Genomic DNA, 26,034 nt, shown 5'->3' on the forward strand with positions numbered 1-26,034 from the left:
AGTCTAAAAATGCATGATTCATTTCTGATTCTCTGATTCTCCCCACACTGCACCATATGCTGTCACTAGACTATTTGCTAAAAAAATGTAATTTCCAAAAGCAAACTTTATTAGCTTGTTCACCTGATGAAACACTACTTTAAAAGAACTTTAATAATAAAAGAAATATGTATTTTCTTTTCCTACCTAAACACTGAAATTTACAGAAGAAGGAAAAAAATACGCAGGTGTGCATATGCAGCTTTCAAGTATATCTCCTCCTGCTTATTTTTCCTAAAACAAACACCCAGTGTTATAGACGAGTAACATACAATTCTTGCTGTATATTTTGTAGAGCCAAAGATCTACAGTGCATCTGAAAATTAGCATACACCTCTGCCCAGAAGTGGTACCAGTTTCCTGTGATACTAATCTACATGTACAAGCCAACTGCTGGAAAGATATACTTGAAAAAGTAGGGTTTGGTAAAACTTGGTGTGCTAAACTGTATCAAATCATACCTATACACCTCATCATCTAGACTAGCTACATATCTCCCCTCCCTTTTCCCTGAACAGCAAGAATTTCAGTCATCATTCCTTACTGCATCCTGTGTCCTTAGGAGACTCTGATGGCATTTCTCAGTGTTGTAGAATTAGGATTTCTTATCCTCTTAATGACCAAAACACAGCTGTCCAACATGTTCCAGCCAGCACAACCCTGGCATCTCTACTGTTAAACCAGCAGCACATGCTCTGGGCCATTTTGTCCCAGTGAACACGCATCAATCAATATGCACATATAGATCTATCTGGCATGTGGGAGTTCCTTTCATTAAAAAAAAAAAAAAAAAAGTTAGTATTGCTAAAGCTCCTAGCAAGTTTTGTCCACACTATGAAGTTCAAATACAGGTCTGACAAAGAGACTAAAGACAAAAAGTTGAGTGGTTTGGGATTCATTAATTCATTCTAGTGTCTAAAAAGCTATGTGCACACAGAAGGATAAAGAAACAATCTGAGCTAGTCCGACATTTTAAATGCTTTTGTCAGTGTACAGACACAGGAAAACAAGTTCTAAATGAGATTATAACAGAATTCAATCTTCAGAATTATCTTTAGAAATCTAATAGTTAAAATATTTTCAACAGTGATTTTTCTCTTGCCTGCAGAATGAGCCACAACAACGCAATACCATACACCTTGTTCTGAGCTCATTGCTCCACCTTGCCTAATACAACACCTAAAGTGTTAAAGTAACTATTTTTCTACTCCGTAGGCATTGAAGGGAATATTCTCAGCATATATAAATCTATTGAATACTTCAAGCCCAAAGAACTGTCAAAACATCGTCTCAGAATCTGACCTTAAATTTATGATTGCTTAAAGAGACTAATTTTTAAAGGTGCCAAATAAGTTCTGCAAAGCTTCCATTAACTTCAAGAAAAGACTCTGAAGGCCATGCTGCTTCTTACTCAATAAATCTTATAACCACACTCTTCACTAATGAGAGCACTAGAATGATACATGTACAAAGTGTTTTCAGTGATTTCTTGTTACTTCCAGGTCACACGCCGTTCAAGAGTAACTAGTAGGCAACCACGGACTGGGAGAGGAGTGTGTGTGGAGCAGCCTGCCAAAGGGCTCTGGGTGCTGGTGGGCAGCAGCTCAGGGTGAGCCAGCAGTGTGTGCCCGGGCAGCCAGGAGGGCAAACCCCATCCCGGGGGGCAGCAGACACAGCATCACCAGCTGGGACTGGGATCATCCTGCTGGATTCAGCCCTGGTGCCCTCACCCTGAGTCCTGTGTGCAGGGCTGGGCCCCACACTCTGAGAAGGGCGGGAAGGAGGTCCTGGAATGGTCCGGAGGAGGACAACAGAGCTGGTGGAAGGGCTGGAAGGCACATCCTGTGAGGAGGGGCTGAGGGCTCTGGGTCTGTCTGGGCTGGAGAGAAGGAGGCTCAGGGGTGACCTCATTGCTCTCTACAGCTCCCTGGGCAGGGGGCCTGGAGAGGGAATGCTGCTGTGTTCCTGGCATCCAGCAGCATGGAACAGGAATGGCTCAAAGCTGCATCAGGGGAGGTTCAGACTGAATATCAGGAAACATTTATTTACCAAGAGGATGGTCAAACACTAGAGCAGGCTTCCTGGAACTGATGCCTTAAAAAGAGACACTTGGGCAATGCCCTCAGTAACAGGCTTTATGTTCTTGTCAACCCCAGAGAAGTCAGGCAATTGGACTAGGGGATTGTTTTAGGTCCTTTTCAACTGGAACTATTTTACTCTATTCTGTGTTAAATAGCTCTGTTAGAAGTAACAAAAACATAGTTTGGTCCCGGCAAAAATGAATCTTGCATTTCATGGCACTTGGAGTTTTTCAGCCATAATGGTCTTAGCATAAGATTACCAATTCGATTTAAAGATGTAGTTTTTTCTGTCAGAGAGACAGAAATACCAACTGTGAGTGACAAATCTTCCTAAAAGGCCACTCACATTTTCTGATCTGGATGCCAAGTTCATCTCTGTTATTCTGTGAACACTGTGGAAATTTCAGAGGGTAACTTGATTTTCACGCTTGCCGTTAAATCTGTAAGAATCTCTAAGTCTTCCATAGTGTAACCAGAGTTACAGTTCCTGTCAGAACAACTGAAATACCCCTGCTTTCATGCATTACAAACATCGCTGCTACACCACAAAGGCACAGACTCCTCAGTGTTTGCATCTATCCTTAATACTTGAAGGAAGAAAGAGAGACTAAGTAATTAGGAAGAAGCACTTCGGCAAAGTTGGTTTTTGTTGTTTTTCCCCCCCCCCCAACCACACAGCAACTACTATCACTGAAAAGCCTGCTCTAAGTTATCTTTTGTCTTAGATGAAGAGGAGGAGGGGGCAGAGCTTCATTTTGAACTCTGCCCGCTATCTCGGTAACGGCGGTTCCCGACACCGCACGCCGCGGGCCTTGCTTCCAGCAAAGGGCTTTCCCGGTGTCGGAGAGCGAGTCCTCCCGCACATCGGCTCCTCAGGCTGCGCTGCCGTGCGGGCGCCCCGTTACCCCCGCGGGACGGGGATGCGGCCGCCGGGGTTTCCCTGCTCGCCCGGGCCACGGCAGCCCAGCGCGCTGCTCCCGCCCGCGGGGACGCTGTGCCGGGAGCGCCGGAGCCCGACGGATCCCGCGGCTCCGGCAGCGGCCGGGCGGGCTCCGCGCCGTGCAGGGCATCGCCGTGGCGCAGCACCGGGAGCCGGCGGAGCAGCTGCGGAGCCGCCCCGCAGGTGCGCGGAGCGCCCGCCGAGAACGGGGCGTGCGGGGAGCGGAGCTCCCGCCGCGGCCGCGCCGCGCCGAGCTGAGCCGAGGCGAGCCGAGCCGAGCCGAGCCGAGCCGAGCCCAGCCCAGCCGAGACCAGTCCAGCCCAGCCCAGCCCAGCCCAGCCGACACGAGCCCAACCGAGCCCGAGCCGAGCCCAGTCCAGTCCAGCCCAGCCCAGCCCAGCCCAGCCCAGCCCAGCCGCCGCCCGGGCCCTGCGACCCACGAGCCGCCACCGCCCGAGCCGCCCCGCCGCCGCCGCCCCTTTCCGCGCCGGTACCTGGATGTGGCAGGAGATCTCGGAGTCGTCCAGCAGCCGCACGGTGCATTTCATCTCCGCGCTCAGCGACCTGATGCTGGAGCTCCGGAACCGGATCATCCCGGCAGCCCGCCCGCCGCTGCCGCCCCGCAGGCAGCCGCAGGGGGCCAGCCTGCAGAGGCGCCCGGCCGACCACGGCACGGCACGGCACGGCGCTGCACGGCGCTGCACGGCGCCACACGGCGCGGAGAGGCGCGGCGGCAGCGCCACCCCTCAGCCCCGCGGCGCTCCGCCGCCGCCCGCCATCCGCCCGCCCGCCGCGGCTCGGGCCGCCGCTGCGTCAGGATGCGCTCCGCTGGCCGGCCTCAGCATCCTCCTGCGCCCGCCCCCGGCACGGCTTGGCACGGCACGGCACGGCCCGGGGGGGCACCTCTCCGCCCTCACCTGCTCCTCCCGCTTCTCCGCCCCACCGGTCCCGGGCGGGCGCCCTGCGCGGCTCCGTTCCTGTCGGGCTGGCAGCGCCCAGGGGGAAATGGACAGCGCGATCGTTTGTCTTCGCCGCCACGAGCGTGCCTCGCCTGGTTTTGAGCCCACCTGGGCGACTGGTGCTCGCGTGGGAATGCCCGATGCCCTGCAAACGGGGACAGCCCCCAGGCTGCCGGCGGGGAGAGGAGTCCCCAGGCTGGCTGGCCGCCCATGCCTCCGGGGAATCCCAACACAGCCCGAGGCAGGAGGAGAAGCCTGTGGAATACATATAGAGAGTCATGTAAAGAAACCTCACCAAAGATGAGTGTACCCTAATGAAACAGAAGAAAACAGAATACAACTTACTGTAAGAGTGCAAGCCTTGGAAACTTGTTTCCTCAGGGAAAAAAAAATACCCATTAGGGAGCAGCAGTCATACCCCATTTGTTGTCTAAGTGGGAAAGAAAATAAAACATCCAGTGGTTTCACTATAATGTTCTGCATCACGAAAGGGTGTGTAAAACATTTGTGTAAAACCTTGCTGGCAGAAAGCAAGCACCAAACTTAACCAGCCTTGAAACAGGGATCAATACTGTGTTAAAAAATTAGCACTTGCCTTTGAAATATGAAATTAAAAACAGCCAGGGCAAATGTGACACGACTGGAAGTTTTTACAAATATAAAAGAAGCACTGACAATCACACATTTCAGTTATTATTGCCCAGTTGTCTGTGATTACCTCTAAATGTCCATATTTTGAAAATAGCTCTGTGTGAGTGTGTTGTTCTTTAGAAAATCCCGTGTAAGAGCATAAGTGCTGCTACTGCTGTAAGCTCTTCCTTTGGCTTTTTGCTGGACTGCTAACAGCAGGAAATACAGGCAACCACAAACAAATGTGAAATATATAATGCTCACTACCATCAGCTAATAAATATGCAGAGCCCTTTAATGTGGAACATAAAAGAAAAGCTATAAATATATGCTTCTCTGAAATGATAAATGCTTTCAATTGCATAGTGAATAGTGAAGCAAACCAGTGAGTATTTAAAATAGATTATTCACCTCAGCAGCCACAGTCAGCCCACAAGTTATGGAAGAAGGTCCTTATCAGCTGAGACACCAGATGTGGACACCTACTCATTAATAATATAATACACTTTATGTCTTACAGTCCTGCAACATGGGAACTCAATAGCAGGATTTAAACCCACATGCAGATTGACTCTCAGGTGACACAGATTTTCCTGCTTCTCATAGAGAAGGAATCTTCTCTTTCTAAGCCAAGTATTTTAGCTTTCCTTCAGTCTCTGCAGCACACTTTTCTCCACCCAAAAGGGGAATTACAAGAGAGAGCTGAGCCAGTGTTGAAGATTTAGTGAGCAGGTCAGAGCCTACCATTGTCTGAAGGGGGATTCTGCTTTACCTTCAGGACCACATGGAGAGGGATGAGCTTTCCAGGAGTTCTCAGAGTTACAGCAGCAGTGATGACTACAACATGAAATCTGCAGCCCCAAAAAAGTGTGAGCACAAGAAGTGTGAGCTAGTGTGTACCAACAGCAGCAAGCAGCACAGCTGCCTGAGAACAGAGCTCAGCAGAATTTTATTTGCCTGTTGTAAAACCAGGCCACTCCTGTCTTTTTCTTCACTTTATTTGCCTCTTTAATATCTGATGCCATGTTGACCTGAGGTGCCTGAGAAATCTGTGGGACACGGAACCCATTTCTATGTTTCAGCTACTACAGCAATAGTTTTTATGGCACAGAATGTGGCAGCCATCTAACAGGAAGACATCAGATAAATAAAACAATCAAAACCAAATACTCCACCCTAGAGAAAAAAAAATCAAAGAACAACCAAAAAAACCCAACCAAGAAATGAAAGTTATTTTTGGTTGAAAACCAAACACTCTGCCCAGTTGCAACTTCACAAAGTAATCCATCAGGTGAATTTTGCATCACATATTAGGACTACCTCCCCTACCTTCTTCAAAAAGAATTCTAGGTTTGGTTTTTTTCCTTACAAATAGAAGGCTCTTAAAGTTCTCTAAGTATCATAAATTATGCAGAAAAACCCCACAAACTTACCTCAAAACATATTACAGTGCACCCTTTTTTGCCAGATCTTGGAGGCCAAACCATCCTTATATAGCTAGCATTCGGAAATACTACCTGAAAAGGCAGGTACTTGAGGAACTGACATTTAAAACACTATGGCAAATACAGGAAAACACAAAGCAGCCCATAGATAAATTTGATTCAGTTACCAGAAAATGCTGAGCTGATGGAGTATATAAAAAATACGCTGCTTGAACTTGCAGAATACGCTTTTGACTCAGGGGAAGGTTATCAGCTACTGCTGTTAGACCATGTTATGTTATTGAGGTGTTTATTGAAGCTCTCACCTGGCTTTGTACTGCTAAAGACCTTGGAAGTTCTAGCAGGAGATTTCAATACCTGGTAAAGCCACCTTCAAGAACTGGATGGTGGTGTGCAGACACATGCTTGAAATGCATTTTAGATCCATCAGTCTCAGAACTACTCCATTCAATAGCCACATTCCATTCTTTCTTTGCCTAACTGGTCTGAATGACTTTGCTTTGGGATGAGTGCACGTGGATGGCCTAAAGGACAGTAGCCTACTTACCTAGGAATTGCTGCCAGATACTATGTGGGACAGCAGGGAGCACTAATGAGCTTGAGTGGTGCTTTGATATCTGGATGATTCTGCACGGAGTTAAATTACAGAATATAGTTGTCAAGGATTTTCCCTTCAGTGGCTGATAGTAACAGCAACTTAAGCTTTTTCAATTAATGTTTATAATCTAACCAAATACATAGACATTTGATTTGTATTTGTTTGAATTTTTTTCAAAATACTTGAAGATTAATCCATAAATACAACAGCTATGGCTATACACACTGCCTGCCATGGGTCAGACTGTTGGGAATTTAGCTGGCTAAAGACTGGAAGAGTACAAAACCATGGCTAGTTCCAAGTCCTGCACCTGTGTTGATAGCGTGTCCTTGGGCCTGGCTGTAGTAAGATAACAAACAGCGAAAGAGACATGAGAAAAGAGAGATGTAACCCCTAAGGAATGAGGAAGAGTTCATGGTATAGTTTAACTAATAGATTGCTTGGCTTACAGAATATTCATAAGCTTATTATTTGCTGTATAAGTGTTTGTTATTTGCGGTATAAGTGTTTGATGTTTTCTTCAATAAACCGGACTGGACCTGTCGGACCTGTGATGAACCAACTGGAATCCTGGTCTCCTTCCTACGACATCAGACCTTGAGTTCCAGCATGGGTAGGCCAAGCACACAAATCACTGTCCCCAGAGGGGTCCTTCCCCAAGGCCCACACCTCCCCATTGCCTTGGCCATGGGTCCCTCACAGGGCACAGCCATTAGCCTTTGCTCAGAGATCATGGTGCCATAAGTAAACAGACACCTTTTGTGAAGTCTGTGACAGTTTAGATTTTACCCAGTTCCCTTCTACAATAGTGTTAGGAACTCCAAAACTTAAATATCTGAGATGAAGAGAGATGGTCTGGGCATTAGGCTTCTCCAGAACATGTCCTAAAGAATGGGAGGTGAAGGTTGAGTTAGCAATGAATCAATAGCTCAGGGAGTAGATTCCTGTAGTCAGGAAAGCGTGCCTTTGTGTGTCAAAGGCACAAGGGCACACACTGTATGATTGTAAAATAAATCCAGTTACTAAGCTGAAATTAGCAGTGAGGTAATTGAATGGTTGGGCATACCAGGCAGCATGCAAAATATGAAAACAAGTAAGAGATTCCACACATATGGGATCTCTTTTGTTTCAGTCTTAAGTAGTTGTCTAAAAAAATCACTTCAGATCAAAAAAACAATTGAAAAAATAAAAAACCAGGGGGTTTGCGTCTAGAAAGAAAAGGTTTCTTACATGTAAATATTACACCAGTAACTTGAAAACTGTGTATAAAATATTAATGCATATATTGAAAAAATCCTAAGAGTATTAAAATATACATAAATTGCAAAGAAAAATATATTTAAATAGCAAAAGTTCTACTGTTCACTGGGCGAACAGTTGAGTCACAAGGTGAACCTTGAATTCACATAGGGTTTCTACTTTCTTTTGCATTACAAAATCAGTTTAAAAAAATCACATATTTATTACATGAATGAGAAAGCAACAAGATACATAAAATGCTACATTATTTGACAGCAGTATAAAAAGACTCAGGATTTTCATGCTTGTACTCTAAAGGGAGTTGTCAATCCTAAAGTCCACTAAAAAGTCCAGGGCTATCAGTAATATTTGCTCAAAACTGCCCCAGTAGAAAAGACCTGGAGTGTTATTGAAATCTGCAGGACTGTATTGCAACCTGCATGGCATGGACGGTCCTGTCGGCCTCCACATCCCTTGGGTGCACTTGTGCACCCCAACCAGAACTTTCACGGGGAGAAGTGGTGAGTCAGAAGTAGGTATTTTCTTCCACTGCTTAAGTTTAGCAATCTTATAAAGATTCAGAACAAAGTATGCCAAGAACATTACAGAACTCACTTTCAGCAGAGAATGATGGGTTGAATTTACTGTACAAACTTTTCAGCAAATTTCCTGCAGATGTCATCTGGAAGCTCGAACTCCAATCAGCATTTGTCTGAGTTAAACTGGATTGCACAATACCACACTTGAAATTTGCTGATGGGAGCAAACTTTGCATTGATTTTAATCTACATAGTACAACTACCAAAAAGGCAAATGTCAGCTTTTAGCTTTTTGGTTTGAAGTAAAAGTCAGTGAGATGATTCTTGTGATTCACTGAGTCCTGGGACTTGCGAAGTTTTCTTATCAGTAGGATCAAAATGCTTCTTTGATATGCTCTTCCCTTTTCAGGGAATATATATCCAGATATTCTAATCTAATTCTAATCCAATGAGTCTAATATCCTTTTCTGGAAAACTACAGCAGGCAGTGTATTCTCTGTTTCCCATGCTGCATCTCCAAGAAGTGCTCTCAGGACCAAGTTTGTTCCCAAAAACTTCATTCACTACAGGTTCTCTCTAGCTGCTTTCACACAATCCATGCAGTACTCTTACAGGCTTGATAACAGCCCCAGAGAAACCCTGCAGCTACCACTGCCGAAAGATTTACAGGTTTTGCACGTGACACAACCAGGGGTTTCAGAGGTCTAGAGTTAATTCAGTACCTAGAAGAACCTGATTGTCTCATGCTGAATGCAGAGTGGCTGCCACATCCATATATCTCCTTAGTCTATGATGAATTTTTAAAATAATTACCATACCAATGGAACCTGAAAAAAAGGCACTCTCTAACTCTTGTTCAAGCCACAAAGCACAGCTCTGTTCTCCTGACCATATTTATGCACAGAAAATACAGCAATCTGATCAATGAAGAAGTTTGGTTTTTTAAGTAGGTAGAGATATATTTGCAGACAGTGTTGATAATTGGAGAAAATAGATATTGCCTATCTGTAGCTTTTCTTCCTTTTATGGAATTTGTCTAATTAAATTGTTTAGTAAGACTCCAATTCAAATGCAATCTGATGTTACAGCAACCAACCACATTTTTTCAAAATTATTATTGCAGGTAGGATTAAATTTGGTCCTTCCTGTAACAATCAAGAAGTCATCATAAAATATATAAAAAACTACATTAGCATCAGTTACTGGGTGACCAGTCCAGCAAAATATTCAGAGTCAGGCTTTGAAGAGCTCTCAGCAGCCCAGAAGCCCTGCTTAAGGAGCACACAGAGAAACACATGAGCACACACCTTTCTGTGTATTCTTTTATACTCTTTCTGCTACTGGGTGGAATTTGGATGCTCATGGACAGAATTCTTTTGCAGCAACATCCTGTTTCCATGGCTGTTGCACGTGCACTTTGAAAGAGATCCAAGCGTGTAGACCAGTTTCAGCTGGTTTGATAGTTCCTTTTCTTCTTTTGGGGTTATTCTGCCTTTTAATACTCCCATCATATGATTTCAATTTTACATCATTTATCTGCAGTGGCAGTTGTCTGACTTCAAATGTGTTTATAGCACTTTTCCAACCAGGAATAGTCCTCAAAATTGAGGTCTATATGAGGATTAATATTTTACACCATGTCTAATTTGCATAAATCAAGGTAAAGTCCAGCAAAATAAAACTTCTGCTTTGCAAAATTATGACAGGCTCACAGTGCATTTTGTGAACAAAGTAAGTATTACAGGAAAAACATGTATGATATAAAACATGTATTTCAAGTTTGTTCATCTTGTCAGCATCTAATCTGTATCCAGAATCTGTTATTAAAGTAATTAGCACCACGATTTTTAAATAATAATATGCAACAATATTCAGTTTCTGATACATCTCCCTCTATAGCTTCTGGCTTCTGTCATTAATTGCTTTCCAAATCAGTGTACAGACTGCTGCTTTTATTGGTCTGGCTCTTTCAATTATGTAAAAGCTAATATGGACAGGATTTGAAGTTGCAACAAACCTTGTTGTTGGACCTCCTTGAGCATGAAGGACTCTGTGGTGTAAGAGCTTAAGCGTTCTTGTAAGTGATCACAGAATGGAGGCTGGGCTACCCAGGGAAGAGGTGTGGACTAACTAAAATTCATTAGAGACACTAAGACAGCATACTTCAAAAGCCCTCAATAGAAAAAGCTCAGAAATAGTAATCTTATTACCTGCTTGCAGAAGCAGCATTTTAAGGTTCATATTCTCCCTGACACTTTATAAAGCCAGCGGGTGGCTCCATCTTACTAATGCTTTGAGTGCTTCCAAAATTAATGGTTCTACATCAGCGCACACTATTGGTATTGTAAGTGATGTTGAAATATAGACTGCATAACTTTTCCATCCTGGGTCTTACGAGACAAGTACAAGATGAGAAGATAAAATAATTAATCTGTTGCAAAACCTGTTCTTCCAGTGGAGGCCAGAATCTTTAAAGCAACAAAATACTCCTGTAGAAGCAATTGTTATTCTCACATGGAGTGGAATAGAAACAGTAAAACTCTCCCAGATGCTCTTTTCAGCTCCGCCTGATTTCTTTTTGAGGAGACTAAAGAAAATAGTCTTTCTGTAACTCTGTGGTCTTCTTTATTTCCAGTTTTTTCCTACAGTAACACTGAAATTATTCCTGACTGTATGTGACTGTGGCTTGCAAGCAGTAGCTGTGCACTACCTCTGCTATCAGCCTTCCACACCCAGGCAGAAAAATCCATGTATTTTCCTGGGCTGTGCTCTGAGTGTCACACATAACACCCTGCCTCTCCCTGTCACTTTTGGGTCACACTACTGCAGCTCTATTGCTACACTGGACTGAAATTATTGTAATCTTCACATGTTTTATACTCTCCACATGGCAAATAAATAAAATGTTATATTATAAACTAAGTGTTTCAAACAATTTTGCTTTTTTGAGCACTTCTCTGGAGTATTTATGCTAATCCACTGATTTTGGTCACATCACATGAAGAAATTTTTATGTGGTAAAACACTGAGATTTATTATACAAAATTGGTAGAATGTATATGCAAACCTGAGTTGTTATTGAAAGAATTAAATATGATTACACAAATCAAATCAAATCCATAAAATGAAAATTTTTCAAAATCTAAGGAACAGCCATGTAAAAAACCCAAGTAATTTTCCGTTTCTTATCTACATCAATTTTATTGAAAGTCAATCAGCTAGCTGTTACAAGCAAATCATAGCATTTCCTTTGCTGTTGTTAGGAAAATTTAAATCATTTAACAATAGCTTCTCTGTTTAGAGCTATATGTATTTAAACTTTAGATAAATGTGTTCATAGGCTTCTCTGTACAGAAATTAGTGAGCTACAACATGATCAGATTGTAGTATGGTATGAAGAACTGCATTCCTCTTTTACCTATAACTAGGCTCAGAAGATTTTGTCATTCCTACAGATTTGGAACCAAACTGAGAACAAACTTGAGTCACAAGCAACAAAGAAAAGCTGCTCCCATTCCCTCTTACCTATTTATTTGTTTGTTTGTGTTTGTACTGCAGACTGGAAAAATAAGAAGAGTTATTTACAATGTTCTTTTTTTATTTTGTGAAAATCAGCTCTGAGTTTCAGTATTAAAAAAAGGGATGAGTTAATACATAAAAATACTTAACGTGATTTTAAAAACATTTAACAGCTTTAGTTTGATTTACTCACCCCAAATGTCTGAAACTTTGGCTCATTTACCAAATTGATGATTTTTTTTCTCAGTACTGGCAAATTCTGGTGGGTGCAGAAAGCCATTATGCACTAAATCCTCCTGAGAAAGAACTTCAGACAATATATTGACTGACTTTGCATAGCATAGGACAAATTCTGAAAATTGTTGGTAAGGTTCCAATCAACAAACCTGTAATTTGATGATTACTTACTTCACAATGAGGACTGACTGTGACCAACACAACACCACAGTAGAGCTTCTTTCAGCTACTCTCCTCAGAGTCAACATATTGTATTAACACCCTCTGCCTTGGATATGCTATCAATGCATATTCAGGATTTGATTTGAACCCCTAAAATGACTCCATAAATTTGGGCCTTAGCTGCTTGAAGAACAGTGTTACTCCCCTTAAGATTCAGGAAGCTCAGATTACTAATGTATCTGAGCCCTCACTTTTATAAGAAGCAGATGTCCATGACAATGGATGCCCCTGGAAAGCTTTAAGAGGCCTGTGCAGTTTTACAGTAGTTCACCTTTTATACTGCGATAAGTTTCCATTAGGAATTATCATGGGAATGTTTTTTTCTACCTTGAATTTGGCAATATTCTGAATAAAACAGACATTTCCGAGTATCCACAGGAAGGAGATAGATATAGTGAAGGCAAATAGAAATAACTCCAGAAAAATTAATTCTCTCATTCATATTTCATGTTACCCTTCTCTAAAATTAAGCAGCTAATTCAAGAAGAAGATGAAGTTTTACTGAATTCCATAAATTCAATATTAGTCAATTAGTCAAACCAGAAAGGCTCAGAAAGACACTGAAAATACTCCCAACAGCCATAAAATATACCACTTGCCATTTTAAAAAGTATTTAAAAGTACAGTATCTGGAAAATTCTTTTGGGGCTGAGAAGTACTTGATGGGTTTTCTGGAAGGTATTCTTGAGGTTTTTGGCTTTTCATTCTAGAATATTTATCCTTCACCATTATATTGTAATTTCACCTATTACTAAATAAAATAAATAAAACATCAGACGACCTCTACATTCCATATTTCAGCTAAGTGAATGTACTCTGGAACTCATGACACCATGCAAGATTTTTTATACAGCTACATCAGAGATTCGGAATCAAGTTCTACATTCTCACAACATTAGAAATAAAAATAAATTTAAATTATAAGGAGAAGGCACCCATGCCACCTCCAGGAAAAGATCTTTAAAGAATAAGCATCGGGACAAATTTCCTAGGATGTATATATATCACTAAATGATGAAGACTAATATGAAACTCTTCCATGTTATTAAAGAAATAGTAAGTGTAAAAGTATTTAATAGTTCTATGACTACAACAGAGTGAAAGGAAAATCCTCCCTCACATGAAAACAATCCACATATTTTATTGAATCTACATCTTAAGCATATCTTAAATGCTTAACTGATGCTGTTAAGTCAACCATTTGGCTGAGTCTTATCCAGTCATCTCTCCAGTTGACTAGAAACATGAATTATATCTGCACAAATCAGATCAGCCACACAAGCAGAAAGTCTGAATGTAATTGCCTGCTTCACATTGCCTATAGGCTCTAGTGTTTGCACAATTCAATCAGCTTTCTCCAGATCTTGTTCTCCTTCCTGCAGCAGCATCTGCAGAGCACACTGCTGTCTGTACAGCGCATGCAAACTCTGCCAGTGCATGTTAATGTTATGTTTTCCTGGGATTTAGTAAAAGAGAACCCCTGGCAGAACTTCCTGCACAAAAAGGATATAAAATAGCTATTAGATAACATCACACCAGTCTAACATGGCTCTTTTAGCAAAATGCGGGGATATTAAGGATGAAAAGGTATTAAAGAGTGAAGCTTGTTAAAGCTGGTTACAACAAAAGACATTGAGTGTGCACTGTAGGCAGGGTAGTCAGTTGCTCTTCATGTTAGCAAAATCTGAGGAATTATTGTGACAGAACAATTAAAAGTTCTAATTTTGGGAATGCAAGTAGCAATTGTGATGCTTCCAGGGTCAAAGTGACCGCTGGTATTTTTGAGCTTGTTTATTTGGATCTCCCAGGAACTCTCATCCAAATTAAGCATATTTCCTGTCTCATAATTGATAAGCCAACAAATGAAAAAGATGTAAGCAAATTCAATTACTTTAGCACAATCATAACCTACTACAGCAAAATATGTATCCAGTCTCATGGCGCCTTAAAGAAATCATTGTAGTCTGTTAGTAATCTGAGAACTGGCCTGATTCAGTAACAGCTTAATAATGTTGAAGGTTCTGGTCTTCATTAAGAATTTCTTAATAGGTATGTGAAATAGGTATATGAAATTCCAGATCTCAATTAAATGGTCAGAGACAGGTAACAATTAAAAAAAAGAGATACATGTATCATTCATAATGTTATTTGGAGTGCCATGCAAAGGACTAAAATTTCATGCAGACTGGGAGACTTAATGTATGTTCTGAGAATTTATTCCAAGGTTTGATTGATGTAAAAAATATGAAGGGGGCACACATTGTGATCTCCTGAAGCCACCGTCACTGGGTGGAGTAGCTCTTACAGGTGCAGCAGATGCTTCTCCACTGCACAGGTGAACTTCAACGCTGGTCGGCAGCATCACTGCGTTTGATCCTTGCAGAGCTTTGAAAATATTGCTAGGTCATATTTATATACACAGTAATAGCAAGAATACTTGCTATATAAGAAAATTTTCACAATTTTCCGCAGTCTTGCCCTTCTTCTCTGGTGAGGCCACATCTGGAGTGCCATGTCTGGTTCTAGGCTTTACAGAACAAGAGAGTCATGCAGCTCCTGAAGCAGATCCAGCAAAGGGCTACAAAGATGATTGAGGGACTAGGTCATTCTTACGTGGAAAGGCTGAGGTACCTGGTCCTGTTCAGCCTCGAAAAAAGACAGCTGAGAGGGGATCTCATCAATGTTTATCAGTATCTGAAGGGAGTGTATCAACAGGATGGATCCAGACTCTGCTGGATGGTGCTGAGCAATAGGACAAGAGGCACTGGGACAGACTGAAACACAGGAAGTTCCATTCAAACATCAGGAAGCACTTTGTTACTGTGCAGGTGACCAAGCACTGGAACAGGTTGCCCAGTGAGGTTGTGGAGTCTCCCTCACTGGAGATAATCAAAAGCCGCCTAGACAGAATCCTAATGTGCTCTACGGGGTCCTGCCTGAGCCGGAGGGTTCAGGTGACCCCACCAGTGGTCCTGCCCAGCCTTACCCACCAGGTAATTCAGTGATTTAAAAATATGACTGGATCAAGGCTTTAATAAAGACTAAAATGGCATTAGTCACTGCATAGCTGATGTCTTTAATAAATTCCAAAGGCAGACCTTCATCATCAAAGGGTAATACAGAATTCAATGGGCACAAATGTCCACTTAATAATAAAAGCACTGCAGAAATTATTGTTTTTCTGTTAAATTCGCCTGTGTTGCTGAGGCTGCAAACAGTGAGTACCGTGCTAGGAACAGCTGAAAGAGAAACGCCCGACCAGACTGAAAAGCCTCAGACAAAGAGGGCTCGGAAGAAGATCAGGTAACTTCCAGCACAAGGAGCCATTGGGGGAAAAGAGAGCGGGGGACACGACACGGGTGTCTCTGGTTCCCGGAGAAGGGGAGCGGACGGTCCCGGACAGCGGCGCGGGGCGGCGGCGGGGGCAGGCGGGGCAGGCGGGGCGCTGGGGCCGCGCTGGGGCCGCCCCGGGCGGGCCGCACCCGCTTCCCGCGGCAGAAGCGAGGGCGGGCCGGGGCGGCGGCGCAGCAGGGCAGAGAGCAGCGGCAGAGCGCGGCGGCCGCCATGGTGCTGGTGGTGGTGATGGGCGTCAGCGGCTCAGGGAAGTAGGTACCGGGCGGGGGGCGGAGCAGCGGCGGCGCTGCGGCGCAGCCGGGGACTCGGCGCTGCCGGAGCCCCGCGGTGCGGCTCCGGTCCGGGTGTTAATCGGCCCTTTGTGCTTCCCCGCAGGACCACGGTTGGGTCGCGGCTGGCTGAGAAGGTAGGGGCGTGTGGAGCCGTCACCTGGGAGGCGTGCTGGGGCGGGCAGGGCCGCTGGCCTTCCCCCGGGCTGCTGGCCTCCCCAGCCGGGTTCGGCTGGGGCAGTGGTGCCTGCACGGACTTCCGCTCAGTGCCGTGATGCAACAGCTGTTGCTGCTACCAAGCTGCCTTAGTGTTTTTTGTTGTTTGTTGGTTTTTTTTTTTTTGGCTAATCATCATACTATAAACGGTGACTCATACTGTGGTGCAAGAAGCCTGTAATTTCATCGGTGTCGTCTTTGTAAATTCTGACGTCCTTGTTGCCTCACCTGACCTAGCTGAACGATATATAATGAATTTATTTTTTTTCTTAGTTGGGATGGAAATTCTACGATGCAGACGATTATCATCCTCTAGAGAATAAGAAGAAAATGGAAAAAGGGATACCATTAAACGATGAGGTACCTTGAATAAGCTCTGAAAAAACTGTTGTCCACACATTTATCTCTGTAACTTCATGCACATCTTGTTGAAGTAGATTGTGGTGTACTACGTAGATTAGGCTAAGTGTAAACACAGGTCAGCATTTGCTAAGGTAAGGGAGGCTTCTTTTATCAAAAAAGATTCTGCATTAAAAAGTAGATTATTAAATGCTTGTCAGTTCGAAAGTGTTATGTATGCTGCTGCTTCAGGATTTGTGAGAAATTTCCCCCTCTACAGTCCACACACAGAGTTGCAGTTTTGGATTTGAATCATAGAATATTCTGAGTTGGAAGAGACCCACAAGAACCATAGAATCCATTGCGTGGCCCTGCTTGAAACAACTCCAAAAATTTGTTACCCTTCTCTCAAATCACTTTTGATAATTTATCACCACTCGTGGTTAAATTGGGAGGTTGTGCCAGGGGAGGTTCAAGTTGAGTATTAGGAAAAACATCATCACTGCAAGAGTGGCTAAGCATTGGAATTGGCTGCTCAGAAAAATGGCAGTCACCATCCCTAGAAGTGTTTAAAAAAACTAATAGACACTTGGTTATGAGCTATGATTTAATTAGCATGGTGGTATTCAGTCAAAGGTTGGACTTGATGATCCTAAAGGTCTTTTCCAAGCCTGAATTGCAGCATGTGCCTGATAGCACTGACCAAGTGCTTTGGAACTCTGTCAGGCTGGTGCTGTGACCACTTCCCTGGGGAGTGTGTTTCAGTGCCCAACCACCCTCGGGGGTGGGGCCTTATTCTAATATCTAATGTAAACCTCCCCTGACACAGCTTCAGGCCATTCCCTCAGGTCCTGTCACTGGTCACCACAGAGGAGAGATCAGTGCCCACCCCTCCTCTTCCTCTCACAAGGAAATTATAACTGCAGTGAGGTCTGTCCTCAGTCTCCTCTTCAGGCAGAACAGATCAAGTGACCTCAGCCATTGCTCATATACCTTCCCCTCAAGGCCTCTCAGCATCCTCAAGGCCCTCCTTTGGATGCTCTCTAATATATTCATATTCTTCTTATATTGTGGTGCCCAAAACTGCACACAGGACTCAAGGTGAGGCTGCCCCAGTGCAAAGCAGAGCAGAACAATCCCACCCCTTGATGGGCTGGCAATGCTTGAAATACTAATAGCATAATGGTACAGCTTGAAAAAGGATTTTTCCATTTGCCATCAGTTAGGACAGTGGTTTTACAGTTAAAGCCACTTTTCCTGTACAGAATCAGGAAGAATTTAAAAAGTTAATGTCCACTACTTCTAGAGAAATACACACTTATGACTGTAGATAAAGACTTTTAAACAAAGAATATAAACAAAACTATCCTGGTGAACATATGAAATCAGTCTAAAAGCATACGGACCTTAGAAGCGGGGCAAGATGCAGTAATAGGATATTTTGAAAAAGATTTCAAGAATCTATCTGTAATAGAAAAATTTTGCACACCTACCTTTTTTTTTTTTGGCAAGGCTTCCACTTTTTTTTTTTTTTTTTTAGTCCCTCAAATCTTCTGGGAGATGTCCTTAGCCAATTTAAACTGAAAAAAATTTCTAGATTCTGGTTAAGAACTTAGATCTTTCACTGGTGGTTGAAGCCAGAGCAGAGTCTGGATGCATGCTGTTGATACCCTTCATTCAGATACTGATAAAACTGATGATATCATCTGTAGCAGCATTATACACTTGAATGACTAAAGCACTGGTGTGTGGTGCTCAGCAAGAAGAAAGCATCTCTTCTGAAAAATGAGAGGTGCAAAATTGTGAGGGCGTTCTTGAATGCCTAGGGGAAGTTACTGTGTAATGATAGCAACAAAAAATTGTTGCATTTATTTGTCCATGTTACCATTTGTTGTGCTTACCCAGCACTAACAGCATTGAAACATTAAATGGGAGCAGTTGTTTTGTGCTCATTAAGCATGACTGAAGTTTGCAGCAGCTTAAAATCTCAGATTAAGTAAGCATCTGACTGATCACTCATGTTTACTTAAGTAATGGGCAACAGTTTTGAGAAATTGTGACTGTGGTTACATTTATTTGTGAGTGCTACTGACATAAATATAATTATTGCAGATAACTAAATTTAGATCTGTTTCTGAAAGCTTCAACTTGGATCCAAAATGGGGATGGGGTGTGTGTATGACACTATATCAGGGAAAAGAAATAACAACTCTAGCTGTACATTTGAATAGTGTAACAGAAGCAAGTAAGTTGATTGTCCTTCAGATATTTACATGGTGCATGCTGCACTTGCATAGGTATTACTTCCATCATATACTTGTAAAATAAAAATTACTATTGCACCAGAAGTGTCCTATTCATAATATGCCTAGCACTTCTTATTAGCCTTCAGGCAGTGGGAACAAATCTATATAGGAACAAAGAGATTCAAAACTGAACTTGCTGTACAGTTTAATGCTAATATTTACCTCTTGTCAAATATTTGAGATGCTAGAAGCAATTGTTTCAAAGTAATTTCTGAAGAATTTTTAACTAACTTGCTTGCTTTCTAGGACAGGATTCCTTGGCTTTGTGCACTGCATGATATACTAAGGAGGTAAGAGAATATCTAGTGTTTAAATGTTTTAGCTAAAGACAGAAGTACCAGAAGTGTTTTTCCCCACTGCATTGCAAAGCAGAAATGTAAGTGGTAAAGAAATTCTGCAGATAGTAAAGTCATTCTATTTTTACTAATCTAAACTGTCATAGTAATTGCTGATGGTGAGCTAATCTCTGAGAATTAAAATGGGAAATTGTTGCAAATGATGGTTGTTTTCTACTATTTGTGTAAAAATAATTGCAAGGATCCAGTTTATTAATAAGCCTGACATTAGCTACTTACAAAGAACATAACCTCAAAATACACCAATAACAACAGTAGGATAAAATACTGTTATTTTGAATAAGATACAGTGTCAGGTTTTTTTGACACTGTTTGTTTGCTTGAGTGTTGCTCTGCTAATTTGCAGATGACACCAAAATGGGAGGGAGGAGTAACTGATGCAGAGGGATCTTGAAAGGCTGTAGAAATTGATTGGTAGGAACCTTTTAAAAATGCAAGTACTGGTATGAACAGTGAGGGACACTCAGCTGGAAAGCAGCAGAAAAGGGCCTGAGGGAGCTGTGGCGGACAGCCCCAGCTGGGCATATACCAGCAATGTGCTCTTCTTGCAAGGCAGGCCAGCCAAATCCTGAATTCTGGGCTATATTAGACAAAGTGTTGCCAGCAGGTCAAAGGAGGTGATTCATTCCCTCTCCTTTTGCACTGGCGAGGCCACACCTGAACTGCTGTGTCAGTTATGGGTTCCTCGTTATGAGAGAGGCATGGACATACTGGAGAGCATCCAGCCATGATGAAGGGACTGAAGTGTGTCCTAAACGGAAAAGGTTGGGAGGTTGTGTAAAGCCTGTTTAGCCAGGCTTTACACTTGCTTGTGCACATTAGGTGATCATACCTCACTGGAGCTGAGATACCTAATTTCTCACTGAGAAATTTGTCTGGATTGATTTGCTGGATCCATTGCTTCATGTTATGTGATAGTTCAATGCCACTGCCCAGCTCTGGAAACTTTATAAAATCAACTATATTTTAAACGAGCCTAATGCCAGTATTTAGTTATTAGTACTTATTAGTAGCTGAGGCTGTCACTGACTTACCTAGGTGATAATGGTAGGTATTAGAAGTTCTTACTTCCCTTTGAACCAAAATCTGATGACCATAGAATGATTTTTAAATAGGTGTATACCTGATTTTAATTTTATTACAAAATATATTTTCTTAGGCAGGAATTTTATTCACTCTTCACAGAGACAACTAATTCTGGATTTGCTTTTTAGTGGAGCAGGCACACCCAGAATTAAATGCTTTATTTGAAGAAACCTTGTCAGCAGAAAATAAATACAGTGAATACTGTGCACTCACTGACCTGCAATCCCTTGTTTAGGGTGAAGTTAATATAGATACAATGCTATCAACAAGTTGCAGGAAACATAAATTACAGTTAAATCTAAGACAGTGACAGCAGGTGTTGAAAATATTGTGTATTTAAGTGGTCTGTGTTGCTTATCAGCCATTTACCCTTAGAGAGAATAGTATAGTAATTTTATGGATAAGGGATAGGTGTTTCTATGGATATTTATTTCCTGTTCTCAGCAATTAAGGACATGAGCTTGACACTTCCTTGTGCTAGAATTGAATTTAATTTAGGAAAAGACTGGTTGCTTAGAAAAGGCTACAGAGAGAGTCCCTAAGACTGAGATTTTATCAGAAGGTCGGCTAGCTTGGCCTCACTTTCAAATCACATCTTTACCTGGACTGGAAATTTGGTTTCAAAATCCTGTCAAGATTACTCAAATACCACTGTCACAATGCCACTACTCCCATGGCTGGCCTTCTTGAGGAGCTAGGGCATGTCTACCTTGTTTAGCAGAATTAACAAGTAATTTTTGTTATATCACATGTAGATATGTAAAGGTTTTTGGGGTTGTTTTTTTTTTTTTATTTTTGATAGAGAAGATACATCTAGACAAGATACAATTCTGGCCTGTTCTGCACTGAAAAAGATGTACAGGCGTGTGTTAATTGGTGGAGCATCTGCAATTGAAAGCAACCAGCCAGAGCAACCAGGAGAAAACTCAGCACTGAAGATCCTCTTTGTTCATTTGGATGGACCTAAGGACATAATTGCTGCCCGCTTGGAGAAGCGGAGAGGTCATTTTATGCCACTTGAACTTCTCCAGTCTCAGTTTGATACTCTAGAGCCACCCAGTGCACCAGAAAATTTCATTACTGTCAGTCTAGAAAAACCTCTTCCAGAAATACTCCTACAGATTGAGACTGCCATTCTTCAGGGTGAGGCTTTGCCAGAGTAATTTTCTGAATGACACATATAGAAATTCCCTGAAGGATAGCAGGGTAAAGAGACAGAATTTTAATTATCAAATTGATTATGAAATCAAACCAACTTATTTTTAAGAGCAGGTTTACTACTCTTTTTTTTTATCATGGCTCTGTAAAAGACATTTAAAATGTCTTTACATCTTTTGCATATATAAGATGCAAGAACTGTTAACTTTTTAAGCCCTTCACTCCATTAAGTTAAAATTCTCCTTTTATAAGAGGTTGCTTTTGAAAATTCTGGCAAGAGTCACACAGAATAATTTACTTTCTTAATATTTACTCTGTCAGACACTGAGATGGGCACATCTGCTATTACAAGATTAAATAATTTAGCTGTGTTAAAAATAATGTCATTTTCCTAGAAGAAGCAGAAACATGCATGATGAAGTTCCATACATGACACTACCCCTGTCTCACTGCTGGATTTTCATCAAGTTGTACATTCTGTGTTTGTATTCTTGTTGACCTCAGCAGAGCACTGATGACTTAATGAGGATTTTTCTGATCTCTTACTGTATGTACTGGCCATCAAACTGAAAAATGTGAGGGGAAAAAAGGTAGTGGGGGCGATGCAATATACAAAATTTAACTGAATGGAAAACTTTAGAAATAAAGTATAAGTGGCATCATACTGACTCTGAACTTAAGAGTTTTCATGTACAAAGTACACATTGCAGTCAAGTGTGAGTCAACCAGTAATTTAAGGTACTGAATTGAATGCAAGGTTGATAGTCTTTCCTTATTTTTGAAAACTTACTTTTTGCAGTTGGACCTTCTCTTTCACTTCCCAGTACTGGCGGGCACCTCAGTGCTTGTAAATGTAATTGCTTTAAAGCTTTTGATCAAACTATTCCTAATATGTATCTTTTTTGATGAAGATGAGAAGAAAATTCCAAATACCCAATCAGTCACCTAGCTCACAGAATTTAACTTTAAAGTCCTTTTTTACCACCAAGGTGTTTTTCAAAAAGTACTTCATGTTGTGTTATACAAGACATGCCTTTTCAGCTTTATGTTATAAAAACTTCAGATAGTTTGTGTAAGCAAGATTTGAGTCTTGTCCAAATGGAGATATTTCCATGTGCTGTCACACGTGGATTATTTTTAGTATGTCATGCATGTTATTTTTCTTTATTCCTGGGATGATAGATGAACTCTTGTAGAAGAACACCTCATGTCTGAAAGCATCTTTAGTGCAGTTTTTACCTGGGTAAGTAGTTGAAAAACATTAGTCAGGGTTCTCATTATGTATGGAAATAGTAAAGGCTTTGTGGTTTACTAGACAAACTACTGTGCTTCAATTAGTGCAATAAATGGGCATTATCTTACTGAAAGCAGCAGGTTTTAAGTTGGGATTTTAGGCATTAACTTACCCAGACATAGTGTTTTCCTGTTTATTTGTGACCAGAAGGGAGAACACCAGGCAGTTACCTGTTTTAGTCTACTGCAGGGTGCTCTCACCTCAGAGCCTGTTTGTTCCAAGAGCCAGGGTGCCAGGTGAAGACATAGAGGCAAAGTGCAAGAGACATGGATGTCTGTATGCTTAATACCCTCAAATTTCAGAGACCCCCTCAGACCAAGGAGTTGTCAGATCTGTACAAATTTTGTAGCTATGAAAATCACAGACACAGCACCCTCTTGTGGCAGCTCTGCTGTTAATGAGATCTTAATCTTTTCCAATACACGATTTTACAAACAGCTGACTAATGTACCCACTATAAAATACAGATTTATGCTTACTTCTTTCACACACAATAAAGCCAGACCAGGACACTCTACAGCAGCTGCATCCTCTCACGCGCAGATATGATCAGACCTTCAAATATTTTTTTTTCAAAGGGACATTTTTAAGTGTGAGTTCTAAGAAGGCCAGACTGATTTTCAGATCTGCTTGTCCACATTTATAGAATACTCTCAAAGTGGCTTCACCACTTTCACCACTAACAAAAAATTGTACTCAACAGTTAAAAAATAATTCTCTTTCAGAGAGTTTTATGTAAGCAACTTGGATTTTGGAAGGCTTCTAAACAAAGGTTGTACTTACAGGCAGTTCATGCTTCTTCAAATTAGGTCAGGGTATTTTTCTTAGTATTTGCTTCTATGTTGGGAATATTTCCTTCCCTTACCCTTTTACTATGTTCACATTTTGCTTTTACTTAAAAAATACTGCAAAGAAAGTTGTTATCAACCTAATCAGTTGTCTGTTACCTGCTATTCTGAAAAGACAACAAAGCATTATTTCTGTTCAGTTATATTCTGTGCATTACAAATTAATAGATTAAGATGTGAATTCCTGCAAAACTAACAACTTAAAACTACTCTCAGATTTTAATCAAGCTGTGCATGTGTGCATTGGAAGAAAAAGGTAGCAGAACAATCCCTACCCAAACACAATTCTACAACATTTAATTTCCTTGATTTTGGTTTAATTTAATTTTTTTGTTGTTGTTGTGAGGGTATATATATTTTTTTTGGTTTTGTTGTTGTAGGTTTTAAACTAACATCACTATTCTAGGGATGTTTCATTCAGGTTAGTTGGACAGGCTATTAATATTTAGCACATACACACTGTGTGTGTATTTTGAAATGTCTTTAGTAAATGCAGCAAAAACTGAGGAGGAAACACCTGGAGTTGGAAATTGCTGTCTGTCTCTAAGCACAAATTATCTGTGCAAGGTACATGCACTATACATCCTCATAAATTTATGCTAAGCACAGTTAGTAACATGCTGTGTAAATACTGTACCTACTACAGCATAAAGCACAAACATTTTTCAGTGCTAAGTGAGGAAATAAAAGTGAAATGCAACCTATCCCAAACTGTGCAATTTTTCTTAGAGGGAAAGCTGCCTGCCACCTCAACTATAAATTGATAAGTGTTTTGGGGTTTTTATCAATAATATTTATTTTATTATGCCAGGTTGTGCTGTTGGGGAAAGGGGGTGGCTACAGGAATGGCTTCTGCGAGAAGCTACTGGAAACCTCCTCCACCCCCTGTAGAACCAATCCCAGCTGGCTCCCAGACAGATGGGGATTGCTGGCCAAAGCTGGGCTAATCAGAAATAGTGACAACACTCCTGTGATAACAGAATTTAAGAAGGGGGGAAAAAACATGATTCCACAGATGAAACTGCAGCCAGAAAAGAACAGGATGAGAACACATGAGAGGAACAACTCTGCAGTCACCAAGGTCAGTGCAGAAAGAGAGGGAGGAGGTGTTTCATGCACCAGAGATGAGACTCCCCTGCAGCCCCTGGTGTGGCCCATGGCAAGGCAGCTGTGTGCTGCAGCCCATGGATGTCCATGGGGATGGAGAGATCCACCTGCAGCTGGTGGAGGAGCCCCAGGCTGGAGTAGGTGTATGTCTGAGAGGAGACTGTCACCCTGTGAGAAACCTGTGCTGGAGCAGGGTCCTAGCAGGGACCTACACACCTGTGGAGAGAGGAGCCCACGCTGGAGCAGGTTTCCTGTAGGATGTGACGCTGCAGGAGACCCACACTAGAGCAACCTGTCCATGAAGGACTGCGCCCCATGAACAGTGACTCACATGGCAGCAGTTTGTAGAGAACTGTTGCCCATGAGATAGACTGAGATGTTGGAGAAGTTCTTGGAGAACTGTCTCCCATGGGAAGGAACCCCTGCTGGAGCAGGGAAATAACTCTCCCTAAGCAAGTTTTTTCTTTTTCTGCCAAGGGGAATAAATCTCCCTTGGCAGAAAAAACTTGTGATGAACTGACCATAACCCCTATTCCCTGTCTCCCTGCACTGATGGGGATAGGAGGTAGAGCTAGAAAGGAGGGGAGGAGTAGGGGAAGGTGTTTTAAAGCCTGGCTTTACTCCCCATTATCCTGCTCTGATTTTGTTACTAATACATTCAACTAATATATCTCGTTCCAGCCAGTTTTTCCCATGATAGTATTTGATGAGCAATGTCTCCCAGTTCTTATCTCAATCCATTAACCATTTTTTATATTTTCTTGCCCCTGTTCAGCTGCAGAGGGGAGGGATACAGTAGCTTTTGTGGGTGCCTAGCATCCAGCCAGGGTCAACCCAGTATATCCAGTCACTGAACCAAGAAGAAAATTAGGCAGACCACATCCTTTACAAAACCAGCCATTTAGCAGTCATACTCCCAATACTGAATGTACGCATTCTGAGTCTTTTAAATGATATCTGTCAGTTCAGATCATCATAACTTTCAGATTTCTTTGTTTTGGCATCAGTTACATTTTCTAGCAGGAGTTTGATGATCAGGCAAGGTAGTTTTGCAGACAATCCTGTCAGGTCACTTGATCCACAGCAGAGGAAAAGAAGAAAGCAAGAAAGTGAAGAGACAGCCTTCAGGCACGCATGCCCTTCTGGTCCAAAATGCAAGATTTCACATGTACTTGCAGTTTTCAAGTACAAGTTATCTAAGTGCTCATCTGAAAGAAGAGGTAGATGGCAACGCTGAAGACAGAATTTTCAAG

The 26,034-nt window shown here is 42.0% G+C and overlaps 2 protein-coding genes across 4 annotated transcripts in view; one reads left to right on the forward strand and one right to left on the reverse strand.

Moving 5' to 3' along the window:
* FRMD3 (FERM domain containing 3) overlaps window positions 1-4,152 on the reverse strand; it is a 135,142-nt gene extending 130,990 nt beyond the window's left edge. The window contains exon 1 of one of the 2 annotated variants that reach the window (XM_064735251.1): window positions 3,978-4,152. Coding sequence is in view for 1 of the 2 variants with exons in the window: in XM_064735250.1 (XP_064591320.1) it covers window positions 3,555-3,653 (99 nt within the window). In the remaining variant the exon portion in view is untranslated. Of the gene's footprint in view, window positions 1-3,554; window positions 3,775-3,977 lie in introns of those variants that run through there. The other variant, XM_064735250.1, reaches the window with a different exon arrangement.
* Window positions 4,153-15,705: 11,553 nt separating this feature from the next.
* On the forward strand, window positions 15,706-22,196 carry IDNK (IDNK gluconokinase). 2 transcript variants are annotated; one of them, XM_064736440.1, is made up of 5 exons: window positions 15,706-15,751; window positions 16,178-16,208; window positions 16,561-16,647; window positions 19,179-19,222; window positions 21,177-22,196. In XM_064736440.1, the coding sequence occupies exons 3-5, from the start codon at window positions 16,618-16,620 to the stop codon at window positions 21,535-21,537; spliced, it is 435 nt and encodes a 144-aa protein (XP_064592510.1). In that variant the 5' UTR covers window positions 15,706-15,751; window positions 16,178-16,208; window positions 16,561-16,617; the 3' UTR covers window positions 21,538-22,196. The 2 variants fall into 2 exon arrangements, with proteins under 2 accessions (XP_064592510.1, XP_064592509.1); XM_064736439.1 differs by lacking the exon at window positions 15,706-15,751 and adding an exon at window positions 15,905-16,053.
* The last annotated feature ends 3,838 nt before the right edge of the window (window positions 22,197-26,034 follow it).

Source organism: Zonotrichia leucophrys, chromosome Z (assembly GCF_028769735.1).
Source record: "Zonotrichia leucophrys gambelii isolate GWCS_2022_RI chromosome Z, RI_Zleu_2.0, whole genome shotgun sequence".
NCBI lineage: Eukaryota > Metazoa > Chordata > Aves > Passeriformes > Passerellidae > Zonotrichia > Zonotrichia leucophrys.